Source organism: Seriola lalandi, unplaced genomic scaffold (genome assembly GCF_002814215.2).
Source record: "Seriola lalandi dorsalis isolate HSWRI2012SDOR001 ecotype SW California unplaced genomic scaffold, Sedor1 jcf7180002054330, whole genome shotgun sequence".
Lineage (NCBI taxonomy): Eukaryota > Metazoa > Chordata > Actinopteri > Carangiformes > Carangidae > Seriola > Seriola lalandi.
Genome location: NW_019524883.1, coordinates 832,130 through 847,043, shown reverse-complemented (window position 1 = coordinate 847,043; position 14,914 = coordinate 832,130). Strand labels below are relative to the sequence as shown.

At 44.5% G+C, this 14,914-nt stretch overlaps 1 protein-coding gene and 1 long non-coding RNA gene across 2 annotated transcripts in view; one reads left to right on the top strand and one right to left on the bottom strand.

Moving 5' to 3' along the window:
• LOC147819082 (uncharacterized) overlaps nt 1–3,776 on the bottom strand; it is a 5,158-nt gene extending 1,382 nt beyond the window's left edge. The window contains exon 1 of the long non-coding RNA XR_015437304.1: nt 952–3,776. This is a non-coding gene — a long non-coding RNA (uncharacterized LOC147819082). The remainder of the gene's footprint in view (nt 1–951) is intronic.
• An 813-nt stretch (nt 3,777–4,589) lies between these two features.
• On the top strand, nt 4,590–14,446 carry mex3a (mex-3 RNA binding family member A). Its single transcript, XM_023407134.2, has 2 exons — nt 4,590–5,039; nt 8,237–14,446. Exons 1-2 carry the CDS (start codon nt 4,619–4,621, stop codon nt 9,391–9,393), a joined length of 1,578 nt encoding a protein of 525 aa, XP_023262902.2. The 5' UTR covers nt 4,590–4,618; the 3' UTR covers nt 9,394–14,446.
• Nucleotides 14,447–14,914: the final 468 nt, after the last annotated feature.

Genomic DNA, 14,914 nt, shown 5'->3' with positions numbered 1-14,914 from the left:
GGGGGGGAAAGTGAGTGAGAGAGATGACCTAATACCCGTAAAAAGCAATGAAGTCATACTACCTGACTCATATTCCCAGCTGACACCAGCTCTCCCAATCACAACATCCCAGTGCATGTGTGTGTGTGTGTGTGTGTGTGTGTGTGTGTGTGTGTGTGTTTGTTGTCAGAGGGTGAGGTGAGAGTGTGTATGTGTGTGTGGGTCAACCGCTTCATATGCATGGTTGTGTTTCACTTGTTCTTGCCTGAGTGTTTGCAGTCAAGCTGTTGTGCACCGTGTTTACAGATGAAAAAAGTAGGGCTGAAACAATAAGATAATTAATCAGAAAATTTGTCAACAATGATTTTGATCATCAATTACTTTTGCTGTTTTTGTCTGTTTTGTCTGTTAATTCTGTATAAAATATCTTTGGGTTCTGGCATATTATTTGGACAAAACAAGCTATTTGAAGATGTCATTAGCAGTTTCCCACTATTTTCCACATTTTATAGAATAAAATAATAGTTGATTAACACAAATAAAACAGATTCATGATTAATGAAAATAATCAGTTGTTAGTTGTGGCCCTGAAAAACAGCCAAAGTTCGGGGATAGGACAACACTCTTAGTGGTCTCACGCCCTCACACAGACAAACAATAGGTTTGTAAAGAGTGCACTTGTCTTGTGGCTCACACTGCTCGCTGATCAAAGCCCCAGGCAATGTAACAATGCTCGGATTGAATGAATCTGAATTGAATTACATTCAGATTAGACTGATACCATGTGAGTTTGGCTTTGTTCGAAGCCAACAGCAATAACTCATCCCTTTTACAGGGTCCATGTCCTGTCAAGTCGTGTCTTGGATTATTCAAAGAAAGGGAAGTTTTACATCTGTGAGCTCGTCATACACATCGACTTCCACGTTTGAGTAATAACACTGGAGCTTAGTGCAGTGACTTTCGCTGACTTACCCTAAAGATGTAAGTTTGGGAGGGAAAGGCATCAGAACCAGGATCCCTGCACGGTGGATAAACCTGCAGAGAAACTCAACAAACTGTTGATAAAACATGAGCTTAAAGAAACACACAGTTTATAATGATGTATAATGATGTTCTTACATTATAATTGTACTCTCCAACCCCTTTACTCTTTTTTCTTTAACTATTGTTTTTATGTTTTTTTTGTTTTATCGTATCGTCATTATGCGCCGTCCGTCTGCTGCTGCTTCGGCCTGCTCTTCCTTGAAAGGAATATCTCAACAGCGAAGACAACAAATAAAAACAAACATGAGCAAACACCTAAACAAATAAACAAGTAACAGAAAAAAAATAGAAGCGACAAAACCCCACACACGAAGTGGCCTCTGCATGTTCTGTTTCATTTGTTCAGCTGATCAACTTCAGGGCTCCCATCAGCTTATGAGCACAAGATGTGGTATCATTTGCATGAGGTCTTACATCATCCCTGAGAGCCCGTTCATTATGGCATCAGCACGTGGTGCTTAGCCAACATGTCCCTTTGTGCTCGCAGAAGCCTCATTCAAGTGACAGCGGGGCACCAGAAAAGTCTTGAAAAGGACATCTGGCCATGGAAGTCAAAGGGATGTCCTTTAGGGATTCTCAGACATGTCTTCACAGCCTATTAAGCCTGTCCTCTTTGAAAGACAGATACTGTCCATATAGGTGGAAGCAATATTTGCATGGACTCTCGGACAAAGAGGTTGGTGTGTGTGTCTCTGCGGCACAGTAAACCACAGCATCTCCCAAAAAGATGCCAGTCAGCCTTTCATGGGGGAAAAAAGAGAAACAGCACTACTGTGACGAACAGATGTTCAAGATCATTGAGTTTTTTATGTGCAAGTAACATGACCTCAGCACTCTGGGCTTCACATGTATCCTGTAGCTAACACACTCACACACACACACACAGAAACACAAGTGTGCAAATCACAATTGTAGCCCACAGCTACAGGCAGTGAAGTCTGAATGAAAACCAGACCTGCTGTGGTCCATTCAGAGCCAGGGAAGGTTTAGTTCAGGGTCACAAAGGTTATGTGGCACAGCAGCATCACCAGTCAGGCCTCCAACAGGCTACACCAGACCCACACATCCAGGCAGACAGGGGTGTGTGAAGGGGGGAAACACTATCCCAGATCCATGCTTTTTATTGATTGGGGCTCTGGACTCCCAGCGGACCCATTTTAATGGAGCCAGACAACCTCTTGGACACACTGGCATACCCGGTGCACCATGGAGGGGCTGGCTCTTGTGTGGTTCTCGTCCCCATCCCCAACAATGCCCTCACCCAATCCTCTGGCCCCTCCACTGGGTGGGGCTGGGATTGGGGGCAGACCCCCTGGGCCCACCACCCTCTGGTCCTTCACGCATCACGCCATCCTGCTCTCCTCCTGCTGCTGTTTTTTATCCATGTTATTGGGTGGAGTGGGGGATGTTTTAATCCTGGCCTCATACCAGGAGTCTCCCTGTGAGTTCTCATCTGCAACACGCCTTTGGGGAACGAACCCCTTCCTGATTGGCACCCAGCGAGCAGGTCTAGACTATGATTACACATGCAAATACACCTGCTCTGTCTTTCTGGTACCGTTTTATAACAACGTTTATATTGTTTCTATTTTCAGATCTGGTGTTTGGAAATTTGTGATTATATTGTTGTTGCTCTGTTCTATGTGTTATTAAAAGGCAGGAGGTGTTCTCACTAGAAATGCTAAAATATTCATGCTGAATCTGTCTGAGAGTCACATGCCATGCTCAGTCTGTCATATAAGCCCAAATGGAAGACTGTGAGTGGGTTTTTTTTGTTATTACAGTTGTAACCCAGTTCCACTGTGGGAAAACACCACATATGATGGAGAATAATAAATTAATTTTATTGGATGGGGTTAAAATGCACAAATAATCTACTGAGTGAATTCAATACCTCCCTGGGGAACACAAACATACACACTGACTGATTTCACAGACATTTCATCTGACAGCAATATATATATAAAGTCCAGTGAACATAAAGTTCAGTGTTTCCCTGGACTCGCGTGTGTGGATGGTGAAGTGGTGGAGCATCTAATGTTTTCTCAAACATCCCCAGAGTTTGCCTTGTCATTCAGGTATCCTTACGCAACACATGCTCACTGTACATCCCACCATACATATGCACAGATGGTAAGGACAGGCTTAGCTTGAGTTAAACTGACACTTTGAGGAAGCTGAAAACATGGACATCAGTTGTTGCTCAGCACTGTATAATTATATTTTAGATCCAATGTTTCCTCAATGCTTTATTTATGACAGTGACCCAAGTGTAATAATAATTTACAACTCAGTCATAAAAATATTATGGTGTATATTGTTTTTTTCTGATCTTTTTATATTTGTTTAAGATTTGTGTAAAATTCAAACATTTTGATGACAATTAATTGAAGTTGCAGATACTTTACAGTGTGAAACAAAACAAAAAAATCCACAAAAAGGGGGAAAAGACGGAGTAAATGCACTGACTGCATCGGTAGAATTTTTATAACATTATTTTTATAACTGCAGTTTGAGTCTTTGTGTTGTACTACAGCCATGCCGTCAGGCGTGGCTTCTGTCGAGGACATCTTGGGGAGTCTGTACGCGAAACGAACGGCGCGGTTCTTTGTTCACCGGGGCTGCTGCAAACCCTTTTTTTTTAACGGGAAATGTGCGAGGGCTTTTCTGATGTTCCCCCGCTGCATAGGTTCTGCAACGCCTGTCTGACAACTCCCTTTCTCTTCTCCTCCTCGTATACAGCCCCCCCACTCCCCCAGACACCCTCTTTCCCTCCTTCCCTCCTATACATAACATCCTCATGCGCAACGGCGCCAGAAACAACAACGCGGTGACCTGCCGCAAAGCACGGCTACATGGAGGTGGGCGGACCCCCCCTCCCCAAAAAATAATGTCACTAACTCAAACATTTCATGGCAGATGGTCCACGGTCCCCGTTTATTACACAGGAGCTGCAGTTTCTTTATGTTGGAATGATAAAGTTGACATCATCTTTTCAGCAGCACCACTACATGACCATGTGCGCACTGTACTTGCACCTTTTGATACGCAACTGTTTACATCCTGGATGATGGCTATTCTTACATAAGTTGCCAAAATGCGGTTTTCAGGCAACACTGCGGCTCCAAGTGAGAGAAAAAAAAAAAAAAAAAAAAAAAAAAGAAACAGTCTGCGTTAAAGCGCGTGCGGCTGCAGGAGGTGCACGAGGAGGAATTTTTCTTCTTTTCTGGAGGTGACGGGAGGAAGCTGGGTGCGAGATGCCACAGGCTCGGGAACCTGAGACGGAATGGTACAACGGGAGGGCGGCTCGTTTTGTCTCGGCGAGGAGGGGAGCTGTGTAAACCAGACTGGGTGGAGCAACACATCGCCCAGCCCCATCTATCGTGCAGACGGCCTTGTGTCCCGTTTGCCTGGAGCTCGCGGAGAGACTACTGTACTGAAAGTCTGGCGGATAGAGAGAGAGGGGGCCGGTCTATGGGAGGGACTAGCGCAAAGGGGGGAATTGGAAGGAGGAGGGGGCGAGGAGGAGGCGGCACGGGTGCTGTTTCTCCAGTCTCTTTCCCCTGTCTTTGTCTCATACACTCTTTTGTTAGCCATGCCTAGCCTGCTGGTTCTAGCAGGGATCATGGAGAAAAATGGGGGCTACGGCGGGGATCTGGCCGGCTCCGGCTTCGGAAGCGAGGGTCTCCTTGTGCCGCCCGACGAGGAGGAAGACGACTCCCGTGCCCTTAGGGTCGCGCTGGGCCAGTTGTCTCTGCTGGGGCTCGGGGAAGGCGAGGACGGCGGCGGAGCCCCAACAACAGGAGTACAGGACCGGAGTAACAATAACAACAACCACCACAACCACACGAACAGCGTCGGCGGTGGCGGGGACACGGCGATTCTGCAAGGGAAGAGCAAGTTGTGCGCCCTGTATGAGAGCTCCTCAAGTGAGACGAAAGGACGAGGCTGCAACATAACAGAATGCGTCCCAGTGCCCAGCTCTGAACATGTGGCCGAAATAGTGGGGAGACAAGGTAAACCGCTGGCTTGCAAATAATTTCCCTCCAAACTTGTGCTTTTATCCCACTAACCGTGCCGCATTATTCCCGCTGTGGTTTCCCGTGTGCTTTGTTTTTTTGGTTCTCTTACTGTTACCTGGTGTTATTTGACAAAGAAAAGGGAGTGGTGTGTGTGTGTGTGCTCGCGTGTTTTTTGTACTCCCCCGAGACATCAGCCTCCCACTTTTTCTCCTACAATGTAGCAAGTTCCCGTGTACTCATCGTTAACACTCGGGCATTGGAACAAGTCGGTCGCCGCTTTGTGCTGATTATTTTTATTTTAGAGTTGAATTTGCACAGGGGCACGAGAGAGCCCCCCGTTCCCTCCTGGGCGAATTATTCTACATCCACGCCATCAATGTCAGCGCACAGACACACACTGGAGCAGGGAGAGAGCACTTGCTTCCTTTGTCGTCTGAGACGCGCCAGACTGTTCAAAAAGGCAACGTGCGGCTGGCGAAGGGAGGAATGTCTTTCACTTTCAGTCGATCGTTAGGAAAATAACCCGAATCAGACGTTTGGGCTCAAGGGTGGAAGATGTTTCGCCTCTTTCCACATTTATTCAGCGTGTTGTTTATGTTGCGCACTGCCCCAGTGACACAATTGGACAATAGAGCGAGCGTGGTCCTCTTGTTTTTTTTGGTTTTTTTTTAAATGAGGGAGTTGGAAAGTTCATTTCCAGACACATTGTAGATTCTGCTTATTTCTCCTACAGTTGTTGTTTCTCTATTATTGAACAAAGACCTGAAGTTGAATGACAGCAGCTGTCAAACAAAGGTGTGAAAGTCGGGGGATGAGGGGAGGGGCGCATTAAGACAGTGTGGCTGCTTGGCACACGGGATGGTCTTAAAGAGTGACTCAGCGAGAAGTTGCACCAGGAGGTGGGAATCCTTTTTTTAAAAAAACATAATATTGTGTTTGTGCTTATTTGCATTAAAGCTGTTGTCAAGTGATTTTTCACTCTGCCCAAGTTCTTTATTTATGTACAATAAGCTGCGAACGAGCTTGAACCTAAGTTGGTTTTGAAGCAGGGAAACCAGAAGTAGTTTTTTTTTTCCTCCGTCTTCTTTCTTCTGCTCGGTGCTGTTGTTTATGTGGCTGCACCCTTTGTTAACTGATGTGATGAACCCATGGGTGAGAGGGGCAGGAAAAACAAGGATGGGGACGGAAGGGCAGTATAGCATCTAAAAAGCTGAATGGGAGTCACGCCTTGGAGCTCAACACAAGGGGCTCCTCATGAGCCCCACTTCACTGCACACTCTCAATACCACATGGTTGCCTGTCAGGAGAGGGAGAAATAAGGGGCTTGGGGCAGAGAGAGAAGTACAAAGACTGCAGGGTGGGTGAGGTACCATCAGCAATTCCTCATTTATCTTGCAACAAAAACAAACAGGTCTGGAATAATGTCACAGAGGGCTCCGAGGAGTTGAGATGGCTTCTTTTACCGATGCTCTGGCAATGTGGATTTAGTTTGTGCCGTTAAGTGCCCCTTGTCTCTCCCATTGCGGCTCCTGGTCTTTACTCTGAAGTGTAAGTTTTGAATTTTAATGGGGTAACCGAAGACAGCCGGAGGGTGGATCCGGTGAGCACAAGTGCAGGGAGAGGGCCCTTTTGCCTTGACCGAGAAGAAGTGCTGATTTGGGGGGATTTGAGATGAGCTGCTTTTGATTCAGGCCCTTCATTAGTTGGCACTACATACACACCCCCTTCCTCTCAGCACCCGCCTGGTGAATCTGGCAAACGGAGCATCCTGTCATGAAGGAAGGGTTGGATATGATTGTTTTCTCCTGTCAGAGTCACAGGCATTGATTCCCGAGGATGCTCTTGTACCTTCCTCTGGAGCTCTTCAGATCAAGGGTGTTTTGTTTTCCATCGCAGGCACCTCTTACACCACAGGTTAACAGTTTTAAATTCGCCTCCAGTGACCTTCATTTCTGCTGGCGATTAATTAATCTTTGCCTATTTTGTTTACAGATAATTCTTTCATTGAGACATTAATTTGGACTAATTAAAAGCTGCAGTGTAGGTCGAAAAAAAGAATTTGGCAATTGCTCTTTGATCCCCTGTGACATGAACAGGTCTATTGGCCTATCACCAGTCAATGGCCACAAAAGGCATTTATTCAGATTTTGGGCATGAGCAGTACCAACCCTTCAGAGTATCACTATCCTTCTGTCTGGGTCACTGGTCCCTGAGAAGCAAGTGTTCCTGAACAAAGTGGGCCTATTTAGCAGCATTAGAGAGACATTCGTCGTCAACTTAAGGTGTCGTTAAACCTTTTGATACCTGCTGCTGTGATTTTCAGACAGGAAAAGCAACGATGCGCCGTGTGATCTAAAGCACCTGGAGTCTGGCCCGATGAGCTCAGATTAGTTCACTGAATAGATGCCTGGTGATTCTCGCTTGTCCAATGGAGAGTCGTACTGGTCTCTTTAAGACACGGCTGAGACGAGTGAGGCACGTTCAGCTCGTCAATAAATGTGGAGGTCTTAATGAGGAGGCTGCTTGAATTTCTGAATGAAAAGTGACCAGCGTGATGCTTGATGCATTCTTCACGGGGAGTAATATAAACAGAGCTGCTATGTCTTTTCTTACCGTGTTCTACTTGACCTCAAATGTACTTGGCCTTCCTCTTAAATAATTACTGATTTACTGTATATAATGTCAGGTAATTTGTGAGCCTCTGCCTTAAAAGCACTTCACAGAGTAAACGATTCCACACTGATCAAAAACAGGGCAGACGTAGAGCAATAAAAGGAACAAAAAAACGAAGCATATGTGGGTTGACTGTATGATCTTGTAAGTTCAAGGAGAGGTCAGAAAGTGATCGCTCACCAGCATACTGCAAATATATTGCATCTGCAGGAGCTCTAACAGGCCTCCAAACAGTCCATGCCTATGCTGCCAAATACCTCTGCACCACCCATCTATTTCTTACCAAGTTCAGTGTCCAATTTGGAGCAAATAATTAAGTACAACATGAATTATGGTGATTTGCTCTGTGTATCTTTTGCTGGTAAAAACCTGCAATATATTATTAACAAATCTGAATTCAAAAGGAGAGTTTCTGTTCTGTCTTGTCACTTGTAACCTTTTTAACTTTATTTGTGAATCACAAAATTGAACTGATGTATCATATTTACTTATTTTAAAATATATCTTGGTGTCTGCAGGTTGCAAGATCAAAGCCCTGCGGGCCAAGACCAACACCTACATCAAAACCCCGGTTAGAGGAGAGGAGCCTGTGTTCCTAATCACTGGCCGGAAGGAGGATGTTGCACTGGCCCGCCGTGAAATCATCTCCGCTGCAGAGCACTTCTCCATGCTCCGGGCATCCCGTAACAAGCTGGGAGTGTCCTTTAGCGGCTCCCCACCCACACCTTTGCCAGGTCAAACCACCATTCAGGTGAGAGTGCCATACCGTGTTGTGGGGCTAGTAGTGGGGCCTAAAGGCTCCACTATCAAACGCATCCAGCAGCAAACCTGTACTTACATCGTCACTCCCAGTCGAGACCGCGACCCTGTCTTTGAAATCACAGGGTCACCGAGCAACGCCGAGCGCGCTCGCGAGGAGATCGAAGCACACATCGCCTTCCGAACAGGAGGCCTGCACGACCACAATAATGAGAATGACTGTCTGGGGCCGAATGGTGGAAGCAGCCCAGCGGGCAGCAGCGGTGGTCTGGAGAGCCGGCTACAGCAGGTGTGGGGGCTGCAGGGGGGCCAGCGCAAGCCTCTCACCAGCAGCTACCGCCAGAACTTCTCAGATGCCATGGTTGGAGGAGGAGGGGGAGGAGGAGGAGGTGAGGGAGGGGGTATCTACAACAAGGGCAACTTCTCCAGCTCCGGAGAGAAGCCATGCTCTTATTTTGGATCAGAGGGAACCCAGAGCTGGGGTGACCCCGACTACCCCAAACAGGTGGCCTTCTACGCCCAGCAGCGTTCCAAGAGCTTTGGAGGCCTCCCGCTCCCTCTGACCAGACTCTCCCCCGGCTTACCCGAGTCCTGCGGAGGTGGAAGCACCAACAACTCTTCAGTCACCAGCATTGTGCCCGTAGCCGGCTCACCTCATGCCCAGGCCCGCCGCGCCCACAGTGAGCCCACCTCAGCCGGCGAAGGTTTCCCAGGCCGTCTGCCAGTGCCGGACTCGCCACCGGCCACTGTGCGGGACTGCATGACCTGCTTTGAGAGCAAAGTGACGGCTGCCTTGGTGCCCTGTGGCCATAACCTCTTCTGCATGGAGTGTGCCATCCGAATCTGTGAGCTCAACCACCCGGAGTGCCCAGTGTGCCACACCCAGGTCACACAGGCCATCCGAATATTCTCTTAAGGAACCACATCAGTTTTTATCATTAGTTTTGTCAGTGTTTGTTCAATAATTATTTACTGTTATTATGATTATTATTATAATACACATTTTTGTTTTTCAGAAAATTTAAAAACAATCAAGCAGATATTTTAGAAGGCACTGCTTGCTTTACTAAAAAGTATAAGAAATATTTTTAAGTTTTTCTTTTATATATATATATGCATATATATTTTATAAAAGTTTTGTTTATAAGAGAAGTATAGTACCCTGCATTTTCAGTTTTTTGACTGCTGCTGTTTTTCATTCATGAATCACAGTGTAGGCAGAGGTAGTAATGTGAACATTTTATTATTCAAATTTTTATTTTACCATGAAGTGGGTTTATATTGAAGGAAGAAGATGATTGTTTAGGTACCCAATCTGCACCTGACTGACCTAGAAAGTCAATGTTGTTATTAGAAGGAAAAAAAACGAATTTTCATTGCACCTTACAATCATCTTGGTCTAAAATAGGATTGTCAATCATACCTTGAAATTTCAAGAGCTGATGTGAAGGTGAATTCAGCCTTTTTTTTTCTCAGTTTTACTGTGATTGTGGTTTGATATAATTGGTCCAAAAGAGACATTAATTTTCACAAAATGAAAATGTGAATCAATTGGTCCTAGTCAAAGCCTTGTGATCTTTACGAGGAAACAAAAACAGCCCCTTATTTCATTCTTATACCTTATCGTCTTGTAAACCAGATTAATGCTAAAAAGGGATAGGGCATTACATCATTTATTTATAGTAATTGGTAACATTTTATTGGTATCATAATTCACAAGATAGATGAAAGTTGTATAAAGTACCAGTAAAATTTTCTTTCCAGTAGCCATTGATTACACTTTGGTCACTGCAGTTTGTTGAAAAGATTCAGAAATGCTTGCTCCTCGTGGCGCTTGAAAAGCATGTGGTCCCTCGGTTGGCTTAAAGCACTGATTTAATTTGTGAGGCCGAAAGCCTTGGAATTCATCCAGTTGGCTAGTTCTCGACATCTGTCTCCCCGATGGACTTGTTTCAAAGCCACCTTAACCGCGCTTTATTGTCTTGTGTGGTCATTTAGCCACAGTCGCTGAACGATAGAAGACAAAGCAAGAGCTCCAGTCAACAAGCAGTTCTCTGAGGTGTGCACTGTAAATAAGGAGGAGAATTAGTATGTGGACAGAAGCCGAGCAAAACTGTAAAATGTTTCCTGAATCAGCAGCACACTCAGATTAAAATAGTTGACACTGTAAAAATACACAGTCCCAAATCAGTAATCCTTACTCCACGTCCCCATTACTAACAGCATTAAGTGTGAGCTCCGAGGGGCCTGCTGTCTCCCCTGTAATTAGCAAAGCTGTACAGGAGCAGGTGTTTCATGGCACACTGTGACTGTGACCCCAAGTTGGAGGTCTTGCCTAGCCCCTTTTCTTTCTCTCCTTTCTTTTGGGAGTGGCTTTTATGTCTCCCCCTGCTTACAGTTCGATCGTTTGCTTTCGAAGGCCTCTCTGAGTGGGGCGCATTGTCTGGGCTGGGTAGCAGCGTGGGCTGCAGAGTGCTCGGACACGGCCTGGATCTACTCATTGATAATTAGGCAAATGGGCTGGTCCAGGTGCGGACCGTGTGGGGACTCTGGAGCTGTATGAGGGGTAAGACAGGGTCCCGCAGTGAGCCCCCTTACCGCCCCGCCCCACTGTTACAAGCACAGAGGGGGCTGGATGGTCTGGTTGCAGCTGGGCGAATAGGACCCCCTCCTTCCGCTCCCTCTTGCCCCTTCCTCCCCCTTTTCCTTTCCTTTTCTGCTGCTCTGAGCTATCCCTACTGGGGAGAGGGGGCCTCTTTTGTCCCAAAACACACACACACACACACACACACACAAAATTTGAAAGACAGTAGCTGGATTTGGCAGTGCCTGTGAAATGAGGGGAGGCTTTGGAGCAAAATAAATTATCTACAGTTATCTGGAGATAACACCAGTTACCTGTTTCCAACGTTAATGTCACACAATCTGCCATATACCCTTTACAAATGATGAAAATGTTTACGTTCACCTACAAAAGATCTTATCACGCCACCCCCCACCGCCACCCCCACCACTCCCACTCCCCAGCTACACTGCCCTGAAATTTGCACTGGCACTGTTTGTGTGACAGAGCCAGTGCAGATCGATGTTTCCATAAAGCCCTGGTCCGTCTTTACCTCCAGTCCCCCCCACCCCACCCCTCCGTGTCAGCGCGCTACTGTATGGGACATCCTGCAGCTGCCCCTTCACTATGGACACCCGGGCTTCAGCCAATAGCAGCCCCCCTCTCCTTTAGCTTCCAGAATGAAATCAGACAATTGTAATTGACAGGAAAGCAGAGGAAACGCCCCATTTAACCAGCACTCATGCTGAATCAAATTACACACCCTCTGTGTCTGCCTTAGCCCCAGCCTGGGGATTTCAGAGGGCTAGAGGAGAGCGGATGGGGGTAGGGATTAAAGCTGTTGAATGATAAGGGGGGGGTTCATTTTGGCTGGAGAGACAGAGAAGAACGCTCCAATATAAATGAGACCCTGCAGATCTAGCAATTTTATTGATCATTCAAGTGTAGCAGGGAGTTTTGAGTTGTCACATGTGGAACAGGGAACACTGGTGATGCAGCAGGCCTTTCTTGTGTTGTACTGGAGAACAATTAAAACTCGGCTTCTGTCTCAGAGAAAAATCAACGATTACAAATTGTGTCATCTAAGACGCAAAAGGTCCTTCCTTCTTTTTCTTTCCTTTTTTTTTTCCAACAACAACATATAAAAGCAGCAGACCACTCGCATTACACGTGGACTGCAGGGAAAGCACTGTACTTGCAAAAAGTACCTTGAAATCTATCAGATGTAGGAATAAAGAATAGTTTTTTTATGGATGGAGAAATTGCACAGTGGTTTGGCCTAAGCTTTCAACGTCGAATTCAAGGCAGTATGACACTGTTCTTTGAACTTAGTATTTTTGTTATTTTGTTTTCTGCCTTAATCTTTTTTATTAAAATAATGTCCTTACTTTGGCATACAAGGTAGCAACTTTGGCCTTTGACAGTACCGCCCACTAAACAACTTTTAAAGTCCTTATTTTTGGAGAGAAGAATGTGACTCAAAATGCTCGGGTGGGGATTAGAGGGATTCAGGAAATTAGGCCCTTAAAACACTTTACTTAAAATACAGAGTAAAGCACCTTATTACAAAACATGCGCATTTGATTAATACCAAACCGACCACTGATGGTGAAATATATTTCATAGAATCTGAAAGACATGCACATAAGGATTCCCTATCATTTTTTGTATTATGGTGGTTCTTGTTATTCTTAATACTACAGTAGTACTAGTGGTAATTTGGGAGACCTCTCGTCCATGTAGTCAATGCTGATGACTTGGTTGAGTTTTGCACTGGTTTAATGAAGAGAGGGCTTATTGGAGATTCTCCCAGTTTAGACGCTGTATAAGTTAATGAGTATTGTACTTTATGGGAAAGCACTCTGAGCATCTATGTAAATACAGTATGTGTATCAGTTACGAACATCCAGACAAAGGCCCGCTTGAAGTGAGGTTTTGATTATTTTTACAAACTGAAAGTGTCATTGTCAATGTTTTTAGCATATGGAATTCAAAATGTTTCTGGGTTTTAGGGAGAGTAAATCTTTTATATACGTGTCCCATCATCCTTTTGACGATAATAGTATATTAGATAGATCCATACATCTAAGAAATATTATTTAAACTGATTAACTTAGTATTTCATCCAAATATATAAATGAGAAATTAACCAGACACTACTATAAACTGTAATAATTAATATCCTTTATGAAACCGCTGATGTATAAATCCAATCTCAAATAAAAACTCGAATGAATAGTATGTGTAATAACCTAACCCCTACTGAATAAATCAGTTTCTATGTATATTAGGATGAAAAGCAATAATAGGACTATACTGGGACAATAAACAGAGGAGCCTGCTTAGTCAGTTCTTTAAATAATATTCTATTCAGAAATTGACCTTGATTATTAGGATAATACTGCTGCATTTCTGTCTCATATCTGCTTAAAATTCATTATGGATTCACGCCAGTGTAGTAACAGATATAATTAATTAGTAACAGTTTCAGGATAAAGTGATTGTTCTTGTTGTGTTCATCAGGGTCTCAGTCATTCGGTTGTTTCATTTTTACGTTGATATCAATCCGATCACAGAGGTGGGGTCAAGACAAACTTTTAAGGAATCCTCCTGCCAAGTAGCACTGAAACGACGACTTGGAGGGAATCTCATCGAGCTGTAAAAGTGATCGCTCAAGTGTAAACAAGCAACAAGACCAGAGCAGGAGCACCGAGGTTGGTCCTGTCTTGTTAAAAAGCAGGAGCTGGTGACTTTGCTTATGACAGACTGATGTCTTGAAGGCTTTGGTCGAAAAACATACACACAGCAGTGAGAAGCAAGGGGGGAGGGCAATGTGATATGATGTACTGTACCAGTCACTCTTTCACTGAAGTCATGTTGACCATGTGAGGAGCTTTGATTCTTCTTCTACACACAGGGGCAGACGAGTTACTTATAGCATATCTTAAGATGAGTTCTGTTTACATTGTGACGATAATAAGTTTCTGATTTCATGGCTCTATTTGATACTTGTGTTGCACCTACTTGTCATCTGTATTGTTTTTGAAGGAAAAAGGTCAGACATAGCCAAAGAACAAATTACAAGGAGGGGACATGAACTAACTTATCACTTGAGTTAACTTATTTTAGCATGAAAATCCGCTTGGTTTAGAGTTTATTGAATTAAGAAATAATCTCATAGGTTAGAATTACTCTGTTTACCCGAAAGTCTTCGAGGCCACTCAGTCGATATCTGTGAAATGAAGGCATATTATGTTTCAGCGTTGTAAGATTAGTTTAATACTACAGAGGCGCCGGTAACAGACTTACTTCTCCCAAAGAGACCAGCTTACAGCACATCCTGGCACTTACACAGTCCTTTGAGTAGTTTTCTATTGTCCTGGTTAGATCGTTGGGGGGGGGGGGGGGGGGGGGGGGGAACCACAGTCCAGGGAATGTCTTAATCTTTCTGAAAAACTTGACCGAGCTTGAGAAGTTGAGATAAAAAGGAACTGCCCAAGTAATTAAAACAAAAAAAAAAAACAGGCTGAGGAGGAATCGTGTTGACAACGACAAGCCAGTGAAAATTCAGGCTGAATTCCTCATTTTTAAGACCCTCAGAGTAAATAGTAAGGGATTACCTTAGATGTAAACAAGGCGACAGTGTAACAGTGAACAAAACAACACTGTGGTTTGAGTTAATATCGTTTCCAGAGCCATTAACTGTATCCTTGAGTTTAACTGCATGTTAGTAAAATATAGTACAGTAGGTAAGATTTATCAGAAAAAAAGTTAAGATCACATAAAGAATTCATCAGCCTGATACCTGAAGTGTATAAAAAAGCTTTAAGACCTTAAAGTTGACATCGGTTTAAAATCATATATTTACCGTGTA